Genomic DNA, 12,555 nt, shown 5'->3' with positions numbered 1-12,555 from the left:
GGTCTCTGATCCCCCCCCCACACACACAGCACTAGTGGTCTCTGATCCCCCCACACACACACACACAGCACTAGTGGTCACACACACACACACACACACACACACACACACACACATTACTAGTTTTCAGTCTCCTTTGCTGAACAGAAAACTGGACTGTAATTCACTATATTATTTTAATGACATAATTTACAATACTCTATCCCTGGAATAGTCCCTGATTAACGATGTGCTGGTCCGGTGTGGTCTTACCATGAATGAGCGGCGGGGAGCGGGAGCTTGCTGTCACACCAGGTCACGTTTGAAGATCGGGGGCCCGGAATCCACCACACCTCTCAGTCCCGACCGCCCCTCCCTGGATGGCAGCCCTCAGGAAACAGCTCCATTGTGGACACTTTTCTTCTCCCTCAAGGTCCTGATGTGGTTGAATGACCTCGGCCTTTTTGGCGCTTCTGCCGCTCCCTTCTGGACACCCCGGTTTGTGGGACGAGCTCTAGCTCCCAGCTACTCCCTGCCCTCCAGCTGCTCCTGAGGAGCCCCTGTGACTCTCCCAGACCAAAGGCCACCTTGCTGTGGGCTTCTTCACCTGCCTGAAGCACCTACACCTTGCAGAAAGCACTTCACACGGCAGAGCTCCAATCCTGGGAATCAGTCCACATTTTATTTTACGGCACATTCATGTAAGTTCCTGCATTTCCAAGGTAACCAGATCACATTCAGGTTAGCACTGCTGGTAACAAAATACAAACACCCTGGCTTCAAAAACAAGATAGGATGATACCCATGAACACTTCTTTCCCTTTAATACCGCAGAGACAATTCATCACAAAAATAAGATCACATGCCTTTTACAATCCAGTGTAAAGGCAAACATATCATTTATGTAAAGATTAAACCATTTGGGACATAAAATCAGAAGAGTTTAAGCTTTAGATACCTAAAACTTCCCCCCATGCCATCTCTCTCTTCTAACCGCCTGTTGGCACATTCAGGATCAATGCCATGGGAAGAGAGGGACAGAGGGAAGCAGGGTATCATTTAACTCCAGAATTCATGGCTTTGTAGGCTACTTCTGTAAAAACTACTTAACCTGACATTCCAAAAAGAGTTCATATTAACAAGGGACGGCAAGTCTGGAAACACCTGGAGAAAACTCCAGTCACTGATGGGAAATATAAGCTGCAGACATTTCACAAAAATGGAAAACTGTATCACACCCAGTAACAATATTAAGTTCTGAAAATGCACTTTCGCTTTACTGTGTGAAAACTCTGTGACCCACGTTCTGGTCTTGAATCCATTCAGAAAATCAGCTATACTTTCATCTGCAACATTTCCTATAGGCTACCTTACATCACTACCATCTAAGTGCAGCTGACCAAAATCCCCAACCCTTGAAAACCATGTGAAGCCAAACTGAGCTATAATGGAGACTAGAACGAATCTGGTAGGAGAATATTCAGTTGTGTGAGAAAACAAGAAGTTAGATCTGTTTGGGTCTCTTTCCTAGATACAAAATATTGTCACAAAATGTTTTGGACCCGGGTCTAACACGGCTGGAATGAAGAGTTACTGAAAATGCAAGCCACCTCCCCACCCAGAAAGACAGAGTGCTTATCAGCACGGTTCTCCTAGAAGTTCAATGTGCTTTAGTATAATTATCAATTAATTGCATAATTAAGCACATGATTCAGAGTATGCTCAGCCTTATTGTGAATTCCAGTGACTAAAGAGTCCCTGACACTTGCTACCAAGAAATTTTTGAGTTCTGATCAGATTATGAATGACACTGATACTCGTATTTGCTGACTCCAAAAGAAATGCCACCCCTTTCAGGGCTGAAAAATATGATGGAAGAGGGAATAAGATACTTGTTAGGAAAGCCACCAAAGATCTTATGAAAAACCAGAGCCAGTGTGTACTGTACAACCCCTGAGGAAAGCCCCCAGTGGCAGGGTGGACGAGTGGATCAATGACGTTTTTGAAGCCAGAGTGGCTTGTAGCTAACTAGTTGCCTAACAGTAAATTCATAGTAAAATGCAGGATAAGTCAACATATAGCCAAGGTTTACATTATATCTAGAAATATGTTTTATGCTTTAAAAAAAATTGCAATGCACTCCAAAAAATGTTTTCAGATAATTCATGTACAACAGAAGGCACTGTTATCCGCATAAATCCATTGATTCTGCATGGCAAAAACCTGAGACGTGCAATTCATTTCAATCTTCTAAAACCACCTTGGTCATTCATCCTTTGGAGAATATGGTTTGTCCTTTTCAGTCCAATGGTTTTTTTTTTTTTCCTTTAATTTCATACATTTACAGTAGCTGCTTGAAGTATATTATTTCAGGGTGAGAAAGGTCCAAGGGGAATGGGGAGCAGATGAGGGTGCCGCCCGATGCCAGGCGGCAGCTGGCACAGCCGCCGAGAAGCAGCGCCCTCCTTGCCTCCCCGGCGGACCCTCACCTTTGCCCGGCGAAGCACAACGTTCCCGCGACGTGGTCGGCCGAGGTGCCTCCCCCTTCAGTTGCTGCCGGGCACAGTCCCAAAGTTAAATGCAGAGAGGACGCCTTTGTTTTCAAAGGTGAAGCCTCCTTGCTGCTCAATCTTCTTCTTTGCCTCTGTCGTTTGCCAAAGGAAAGAGGGGAAAAAAAAGAGTATTTAAGGAGACAAAGTTGGAAACAACCTCAAAGGAGCCAGGTTGCTTCCTTGCCCGAGGAAAGACTGTGACTCACGCATCGTATGAGTCATTCCGCCCAGCTGAACATTAGGCCCGGGTCAGGAAGTCGTTATGTTTACTATCACAGAAAGACGAGTTGCTAAGAAGAGTCAAATAAAACAAGCCTCAAAGTCGGCTTCTACCAGCTCACGAGCCTCTTCCGTCAGGGGGGCTGGGACAGACTGCGCGGGTCTGAACACCTATGTGTGCAGAGGGACCTGGGTTCTAAACTCAAGATGCCTATTCCATGTTTCCTCCTAAAATATTTTTGTCATTGTAAAATGATTTTTTAGGCGTGACCACAATAATGTCTGCATGATTTCTCCAGTTTAAAAACTGAAAATCATTATTGCCAACACAGAAAGCCCAACAAATAGAAGTGGAGAGTTTTCACTTCATGGACACGAGCTCCAAGCAAGAACTCGCGAGTGCCTTTGGTTCGCCTGTTCAGGTGTGTGGGTGGGTAATCCCCTGACTAAACCCCCCTCGGTAAGGCTCATCCCAACCTTTACAGCCTACCTCCGGCTCCAAAACAGGGTAAGGATGTGAATCATGGTACCACTAAGACACATATTAACAGTGTTACAGAGCTAAGGTACCATGAATGATTAAAAAGATCATACAATGCTAATTCCTTATTACCTTGAAAGGTTGGCTTCTAACAATTTTAAAAACAGTATTTAGGTGCCATAAGACTCAATAAACAAGGCTGACTAGAGGCACTGACACACGCTTTCCGGTCTGGAAATCCCCCTGGCTGACCTGCCACGGTCCTCCGGTGCTCGGCCAGCGTGTACACCTCCTGCAGCGCCGTCCTCTGGTCCTCGCTGAGCGGGGCCACCAACAGCTGGTACCAGGCAGCATCACGATTCTGCACGGCTGTGGCATTTTGGAGGCATGGAGGAGGAGGAAGAAAAAATAAGGGAGCCCAGTGACAATTATTATTTCAAAGAAGGGCAGTGACACAATCAAGTCACAATGAAATGACTGCAGAGTGTAAGAGACAGAATACAGCACTTCATTCAACACACACCAGGGGATGGAACTTGCCAGCAAAGGATGGCTTCTGAGGACCCGCTTAGTATCCGACTATGTGGGGCTATCAGAGGAAGGCCAGGGCCCTGCATCTCTCTGCTTCGCCTAGCTCTCCACCTCCTTCACCACCCCTGCTCTTCTTCCTGCAGTTTTACTATGAATGCTCCCTAAAATCCGGGTCCAGGGAAATACCCATTCTCGTTTGTTAGCTTTCCCCTGGGACCCATACTGCCCACAGCTTCAGCGTCACCCCTACACCAAGGACTCGATTCGTACCCTGCACACAGCCACTCCCTAAGCCTCCCAGACTCTTCCATACGTGCAGCTGGCCTCAAACTCAGCACAACTAAAACCAAATTTGACATTTTATCTCCCAAACTCTATCTCCGCATTTCCATCACTAGTTCTACCAATTAACCACCGTAAATTCCTAACACCTCTAACCACGCCCTCTCCACATCCAGTCCTCTGATGCTTTCCGGAAGTCTTTCACCCCTATGCTTCTCGCCACCAAATGCCATCTTCCCACTCCAGGGCCCTATAACTCCTAAACTAATAATCTCCTAACACTTGGTTGGTTCTGTGTCTAGGCCCACACCCCCAGTTCTTCACACACATTGCTACGATTACCTCCCCTAAAGAACTACCATGTCCCCAAGGTCACCTCCGTACAGGAAAACATTCACTGTCTCACAGTAACACTCCAGTAGAACAGGATAGGACGACCTCAGGCCAGAAGTAAGGCTGCTGCAATTCAGTCCCATTTTATTACCTCACAGAGACTTTAAGCAGTGGTCCCCATGCTGCTCCAAAGCTCGGTGCCTATAACTTGAGGAGCGTTTTCAAAATATGTATCCTGAAATCCCACCCAAGACCTAAAAGGTCCCTGCCAATCATGAAACCCAAATCTGGAAGCCGTGCTTGGAGCACACCTCCATGGTCCCGTCTTCACATTTATGCTCTTATTTCCCCATGCTTTGAAAAATATTCCCCGAACTCTACCTCTGTCTAATTCTTGCTAAATTTCAGTAAAACACAGATGATTACATCTTCACTAATGGGCTTTGTAACGCCCATTAGTGCCACAAATGCCAATACATTATACTAGCGTTGCCTTGTTGGAAATATTTTATTCACAAGGATGTTCACTTTAAATTGCTTATAACAGCAAAAAACCTGGAAATACTCTTATATGTCTATCAGTGGAAATAAATGATACTGTCATAGAAATATTATGTAACTATAAAACAAATGATCTGTATTAGTGGGATTTTTCATTCTGATTTATTTGTAACGATTTTCTAAATATTTCCATTGGTTTATTACTTATTTTTAATTCTGTAAATTTTCCATTTACATCTCTCATTTTTATACTTGGCTATTGGTCTTATTCATTTGTAGGCCTTTATAAACTGTGGATCTTAAGCCTATGAAATGTATGTGACAAATATTTTCTCCCAATCTTTTATGAGCCCTGTAACTGAATTTATAACATCCTTTGCTGCACAAAATTGGCATACTGCCTATGTATAAAAAGTGTCTCTCTCACGGCAGCAGGACTCCATGCCCCTTCACACGGGAATCAGGAATTGACAAATTTATGGCCATAATTTTTAGGCAACATATGCAAGGTGCTTCACACATTTCTGTAAAAATGCTTGCCCATTTATACCAGGAGGAGACAGACGCTCAATCTAAGTAGATACTCTTGCCTGAATTACTCTTGTAAGGATAACCTGCAGGCTCACCTGCCACCTTACATTCATGAGGGCTGCTGGGATGGAGGATGGATATGCCATTTGCTAGTCTCTCTCATTTTGTGCATATTTGGGGATTTCTATAATAACAATACATTTTAAAAGGAATCTAAACCAGTTTTAGGCAGATCCCAAGACAACTTCTAACAGGAAGAAATGAAGAAAGAGTTTAGACAAAATATCTGAAGGTTCAGGGAGTAAAGATTTACTTAGCAGAGCTTGTGTAAAAAACTGATATTCATCCACACTGCTGTCAAGGTCAAGAGGGGTACTAAATCCCTCAAGGGCCGTTTCTTCCAGGACTTCTTCATCCCAGTCGCCATCGTCTTCCTCCTCATCTTGGTCTCTTCCACCACTGGACTGCATCGCTTGAGCAGTTGCATTCGTCTCCTCTTCATCACTTGAGAGCTCCTCTGTGGACCCGTTAAGTATTTAAAAGGAATCAGAAAACGTAAGGACAAAATATAAAATTCCACAAAGAAAACAAAAACTATAAAATGACACTCTGGAAGAAGAAAAACTACTACATAATTTTATGTGAAATCACAAAATTAATCTTCATCTTTATTATAGTTTACTAAATTGAAAATTACCTTATCCTCACTGAAAACAATTTCCAACCACCCCGAATCGGGAGCCCGGGTGAGCAGCACACTGTTTTGCTATGTCTGCCTCATATTCATTGATATAAAAAACATTATTTAACTATAGATGCCCAAGTTAATTTTTTTTCCAAAAGAAAAGATATAAAATGTGCCATCAGTGCCCATGTTTTAAATAACATTGACCTCCCACTGAGAATTTGGGTCTCTTAATTAACTAAGTGGGTAGAAGTGCTGACATGAGGAAATCATTTCTGTTAACAGAAACAGAAAAATAGAGAAATACAAGGAAAAATGGTTAGCTACATATGGGTTGAAAAACTGAGAGCTGAATTGTGTATCACCATGGATTATGTGCCTATTTTCAGGGCTGGTCTGTTCCAAGCAGTGAGCCAGTATTGTAAATAACCAGAAAATAGTAAATGCAAAACAAAATCAACCTAAGAGGAAAAACCTAGAGTAAACCCAAACTACGCAGTATTAATCACAACCCAGTTCTATAAAACACAACATATACTAAAGCATCTGGATTAAACTGCAAGGTAGTTTTAGGAGTAAGGCAAGAAATGATACAGATAAGGCAAAGATATAATTAGAAAGATAGCAAGAAATATCTTTGCTAGTTAAGCATTCTATGCTTCAGTAAGAAATTCAATAGGAAAGTCTGGAATATTACTAGAAAACTTTCCCTCAAGTCGTATTAGTTATAAGTCAATAGTGAGCAAAGCAACAGAGAAAGAGAACATTACATTGACAAAGAAAAAAAATCTATAATTGCTGGCATATACTTAGAAAAAAGGTTCTAGTGAAGAAGCATTATTGCAAACACAGAATTCAGAAAATCAAACTTGGTTAGAGGTTGTATTTTGTGCTGCAGGTGGGGAAGAGTACCACCATTCCTTGTATACGAACAAACTGCACACGCCAGTGAAATGCGAAATGTTTTAAACCTACACATGCTTAAATCATAGAATTGAGCATCAAAAATAGAGTTTTCCAGGAAAAGGTCTGATTCTTCTCAGTTAAACAAGTATCTGCTTTTAACCAGAGGAGGTAAAACTCCATTTGGAGTTGGGAAAGTTACTTCCTGGGCCCTAGCAAGTAGATTTGCAGTATCATTAAATAAAACAAAGTTCCAGTATTCTTGATTCTAACAATCTTATTCCGTCTCTTGACCGAGCAAATCACCTTCACTTATGTACTTTATTCTAAGTTTAATATTTAAGGCATAATATCTCCCAATTATAATTTGTGATGATGAGTCACCTAAGAACCATTACACACAAAAATCAGGCACCATCTACTGCACCCCTCTCCTGACACTTCTGCTGCAATCTAATGGTTCACTCAATTCACAGCCGCTGCCTTCACTGAGACTGCGGGCACAGACAAGAAAATGAAATACTGGGTTGCTCACGTAGTGTCAAGACCATTTGATTATATTATAAACATATCTCCTGGCATGTAAAAACATTCATCAGGCTCAAAATAAACCTTTTAAGTGTCAAAATGTGAACAAATCTAAATTTATATCCCGTGATATAATTAAGTCAACCAAACTCAAAAAAGTTGTTTGCTAAATGTGCAACAGGCCAAAGAATGTTAACCAGTTTAGTGACTCCAAATGGACTAAAATTCAAATTAAATGTGTGCTCAGATAAAGATCCATTTTAGCACTCACTGCAATTATAAGACCTTACCGTTTTCATCCGTATCAGCTTTCTCTGCTTTTGAGCGGTCTTCCCGGTTTACCAACTGTCTAGTAGCACAGACCTGCTTCAGGCCAAGGAAGAGGAAAAGAATGGAGGGCACAATCTGCCCCGCCACAGCGTCTACTGCAGGAGGCCGATTCTGCAACTCCAAGAGGATACTCAGTCCTATTATACACATCTTCCGGTCATGATGCCTACAAATCATAAGGGGAAAAAAGTGCCAAATATTATCTTCAAAAACCTATGGGAGTCTACAACTAATATGGTGAATCTTGCTGTAATATCAATTCATGATTAATATAAATGTTACATCTGGGCCTTGGTGTAACAATTTTTATTAAAGCAGGGAAACCTGTATTTGACAGCATGAAGTTCCTACCCAATAGAGAAAAGGAAGAGCCCCTTAGACTTGATCTTCATTAGCCTGGCCGGCAAGGTTTCTTGGCACACACAGCGTACACTAACCCAAGGTGTCAAAAGCTATTTCAAAAACTCAACATCTAATAAGCTGAATTTAATGGGTATAAGCAAATCTATTAAATATCCTCTGCTATAACACAGGATAAGGAAAATTTAATTCCTAAGGGAAAAATTTGACCAATATATATTACACACATTTTTTAACTAAATGTTTCTTCTAAGTTGTTCAAAACTAAAAATATTAAGAATGAAAAGACTGCTATATGGGTAAAACACTCTTAAAATTCCAGGCATGAACAAAAAACTAAGTGGCAGTGATTCAATGTGTTTAAAATGAGAGTAACAGAATCAAACCGTGATGACCGTCTCACAAGCTTCTGTCCGTCTTCACATGCACACTGCTGGCTGACTCACTCACATCATGAAGGCCCAAGCAGCCTGCTGCCACAGGACCTGTCGTCCAGCTGTGGCTCTCTCATCCCTGGAGCCCCTAACTAACGAGTAGCAGTCACTGGACGTCAACAGGGTCACAGCAGGGCAGATGATGATCGAGCAGGGCCCAGAACAATCTAAGGAAGCACAAGCCACCGTGCCCAGTCTGAGCGATCGCCGAGGTGGCTGCCCGCCTCTGCCCACCTCGGGAAAGCTACAGACAGATGCTAACCACAAGATGAGCACAGCAACTACATAAACATAGGCGACAGACCTCTACCTCCAAATCCTCAATAACTTTAAGCACATTTCTTTTTCAAGTATGTTCTTCCTTTCAGGCCCTTAATAGGAAATCTAAATCAGGAACTAATTCAAGTCTCCTACAAGTAGGAAAAGTAGAATACACACAGCAGCTTGTGGACATGCTGCCCCACTGCTAGTCCACCATGCTAATTCAGGCCCGTCACCTACCCACCACTCAGCAGGGTCCTAACTACCTCCTGCTGGAAGTCTTTTACCCTCAGCAAATTCCTCTAAATGATATCTTACAAGACTTAAAAATAACACTAGTTACTTCTAATGGCTTAAACAAACTAATTCAGCTCAAATTATAGCATTATACAGTCCCTGGTAAGTGTTGGGTCACTTAAAGCAGACATCTAACTTGGGATCTCACTTTTTCCTAGGTTTGAAAACTAGGAGAGGGATTCACGTAAGGCCAACCTCTCCTCGCAGGGCAGCGCCTGGGCCACAGCCAACAATCCTGCTCACACCTGAGAACAGGCTCCCTTGAGATCTGCAGAGTTCCACATCTTGGGACAGAACAGTGTATCTTCACCAGACTGCTACCCTCCTTCGAAACCTGGCTCCTTTTAGAATGTCTTTACCCCGAGACACTTAACAGTCATGCAACTGCAACGGACACTTAATTCTTGTTGCCTAGAGCTTCAACAATACACACAAGTCAAAAACAAGTGGAGAAGGACTCTACCGTCCTGAAACATATTTTTAATTCTCTAAAAATTAAAATTACGTTAACAGTACAGTAAAAATAACTCAAGATATGAAAATCACTTACTATATGCTACTATATGTACATATCAAAGTCAACTTTCTAGGAACAGAAATGCAGTATAAAATCCAAAAGACACATACCCAAGAAAACAGTCTGTATCATTCATCCACTGATTTATAAACTGAACAGTTACGGGTCCAGGATTGTGAGGCAACCTAATTTGCTCTAAAGTATGCAGGAGCAACTCAGGGCTGTAGTATAAGGCGGCGATTGCGACCTGGAGACACATGGTGCGGAGCTCGCTCGTTTTCACCCCTCGAGTTAGTCTCTCCAAAACAAGTTCAACAAAGAGTGGAATGCACTGCAGGGAAAAAGAAAGCAGAGAGTCAGCCATAAACAGAGAAACAAGTCACTTTCGTAGAAAGCTGAAGGTTGGTAAAGACTGCTGTCAATAAATTGATACTCTTAATGACATAAAGACTTCTGATTATTTAGATCGTTTTTAGAATTATTAAACAAATATATATTCTCATAAAAACCCAGAGATTAAACAGACAAAGGGGTCCTAAAGCGGTGCCAGGAGACCTTCCTCTTTCAGTGCTGATTACAGTTAGTTGAAGATTGCCCCGCAAGAATCCACCCTCAAATAGAGCAACGATCCAAATGCAGACTCGGCCACTTCCATGTTGAAGGTAAAAATGACCAGGGTGCAATTTTCTTTGATAAATCAAGCTGGAAATAAATGAATAGGACTGAGAATAAGCATGATGTGATCACAATTTCTCTGGGGAAAGAAACATCTTTGAAGTCACAGAGAGAAGATGTACAGCAAGGTGACTACACTAATATTACTGTATTGTATATTTGAAAGTTGCTAAGAGAGTCAATCTTAAAAGTTCTCATCAAAAGGAAAAAAATTTTGTAACTATGTGTGGTGATGGATGTTAACTAGACTTATTGTCATGATCATTTCACAGCATATACATATCAAATCATTATGTTGTACACCTGAAACTTCTATAATGATATATGTCAACTATATTGCAATAAAATTAAAAAAGGAAAATTCCTCTTGGTATAAGTAAAAGACTGATGGGAAAATGGTGGACTCTGCAGATTAAAATAAAATCACTGACTCGAATTCTAAAGTGCAGTACTGATGAATTTATTTTATTAGAAGTATTTCCTAATAATTTCAATTAAAAGGAATGGGCTGAAATGATTGGTGTAAAGTAAAATTCTGAGGTCTTAATATAAGCTCATTTTAAAATTAAACTTTAAAAATCAAGGTTTCAGGGAGAATGAGATGAACAGGCAGAGCACGGAGGGTTTTCAGGGGAAAACACTCTGCATGTTGCTATAATGGTGTATACAGGTCATTCTACATTGGTCCAAACCCATAAAGTGTACAATCCCTGGGAATGTACCCTAGTGTGAACTGTGGGCTCTGCAAGTCAGTGATGCATCCTTGCAGGTTCATCAATTGTGACCAATATACCATCCGGTGGAGATGTTGATAATGGAAGAGGCTGTGTATATATGGGGTGTAAGGAGTACATGGGAAATTTCTGTGTCTTCTGCTCAATTTTGCTGTGAACATATCTAACTGCTCTAAAAAATAGTCTATTAAAAAATAACCAGCATTTCATGTAGGAATTTAAGAGCTAAATTTAAAATGTTCTCTTTAGTAGGCCCAACTATAAATATATTACAATCAACAGAATACTAGCCTTGTTTAGGATAATACTAAAATCAAGACACATGACTGCATGTGGTACTTTTAAGATTGAGATTTTATAAAGAGATGACTAGTTTGACTAACGCTACTAATTTCTTCTCATATCCTGATACAGAGCATTCAGTGTTCTGAGTTAATAACAAAACATTTGCATACAGGCTACATTAAAAATTATTACCATGGCCAATTACTGTAAATCAATAAAGCCACAAGAAGTAAACTAAGCTTAAAATGCTCTTTTTGAGATGTTTTAATAATAACATTTCACTTCAACAATTACAATTACATGCAAAGTCATTAAGAATACAAGGCAACTCTGAGGTTTTAAAACTAAAAGTATTCCTTTATATTATATTAAAATAAAATCAACTATGGGGACTCAGTATGCAGAATATGTCTATATTACTATTAAATGATTTTCAGGATATAATATTAACATACAGAAACAAGAGAAATACAAGAAAATATATGAACTCCATGCAAATGATTTAGTTAAATTAGATGAAATGATAAATTCCTAGAAAGGTGCAATCTACTGAAATGGACTCAAATAGAAATATTAATAGACCCATAACAAATAAAGAGATTGAATTAGTAATTTTAAAACTACCCACCAAAAAAAGGTTCAGGTACAGATGGCTTCACTGCTAAATTCTACCAAACATTTAAAGAACACCAACATTCACAAACTCTTCCAGACAAAAAAAAAAAAAAAAACAGAAGGAGAACTTCCCAGTTTATTCTAGGAGGCCAGTATCACTCCCAAAGCCAGACAACCAAAGATAACACAAGAAAAAAAATACAGATTGATACCTGTTATGAATATAACAAAAATACTTCTAAAAAGATACTACCTAACTGAATCTGGATATACATAAAAAGGGTCACATTCCCTGGATAAGTAAGGAATGTAAGGTTGACTTAACACCTGAAAATCAAATAACACAATACACCCTATCAACAGATTAAAGGACAAAAACACATGATCATCTCAATATATGTAGAAAAAGCATGACAAAAACACCCAACAAACTAGGAATAGACGAGAGCTCCCGCAGCCTGGTAAAAGGCATCTGAGAAAAATCACAGCTAACATCAGACTTAATGGTGAAAAGGAATGCTT

General features: G+C 40.5%; 1 protein-coding gene across 2 annotated transcripts in view; it reads right to left on the bottom strand.

The window, feature by feature from the left end:
- Positions 1 to 639: 639 nt before the first annotated feature.
- IPO8 (importin 8) overlaps positions 640 to 12,555 on the bottom strand; it is a 57,664-nt gene continuing 45,748 nt past the window's right edge. For both annotated transcript variants that reach the window (XM_073223502.1, XM_073223503.1), the window contains exons 21-25: positions 9,835 to 10,055; positions 7,816 to 8,021; positions 5,723 to 5,926; positions 3,484 to 3,600; positions 640 to 2,623 (exon numbers count right to left, since the gene is read on the bottom strand). In XM_073223502.1, the coding sequence (XP_073079603.1) occupies positions 2,526 to 2,623; positions 3,484 to 3,600; positions 5,723 to 5,926; positions 7,816 to 8,021; positions 9,835 to 10,055 (846 nt within the window). In that variant the 3' untranslated portion in view covers positions 640 to 2,525. The remainder of the gene's footprint in view (positions 2,624 to 3,483; positions 3,601 to 5,722; positions 5,927 to 7,815; positions 8,022 to 9,834; positions 10,056 to 12,555) is intronic.

Source organism: Manis javanica, chromosome 15, assembly GCF_040802235.1.
Source record: "Manis javanica isolate MJ-LG chromosome 15, MJ_LKY, whole genome shotgun sequence".
Classification (NCBI taxonomy): Eukaryota; Metazoa; Chordata; class Mammalia; order Pholidota; family Manidae; genus Manis; species Manis javanica.
This window is presented reverse-complemented; position numbering and strand designations above follow the sequence as displayed.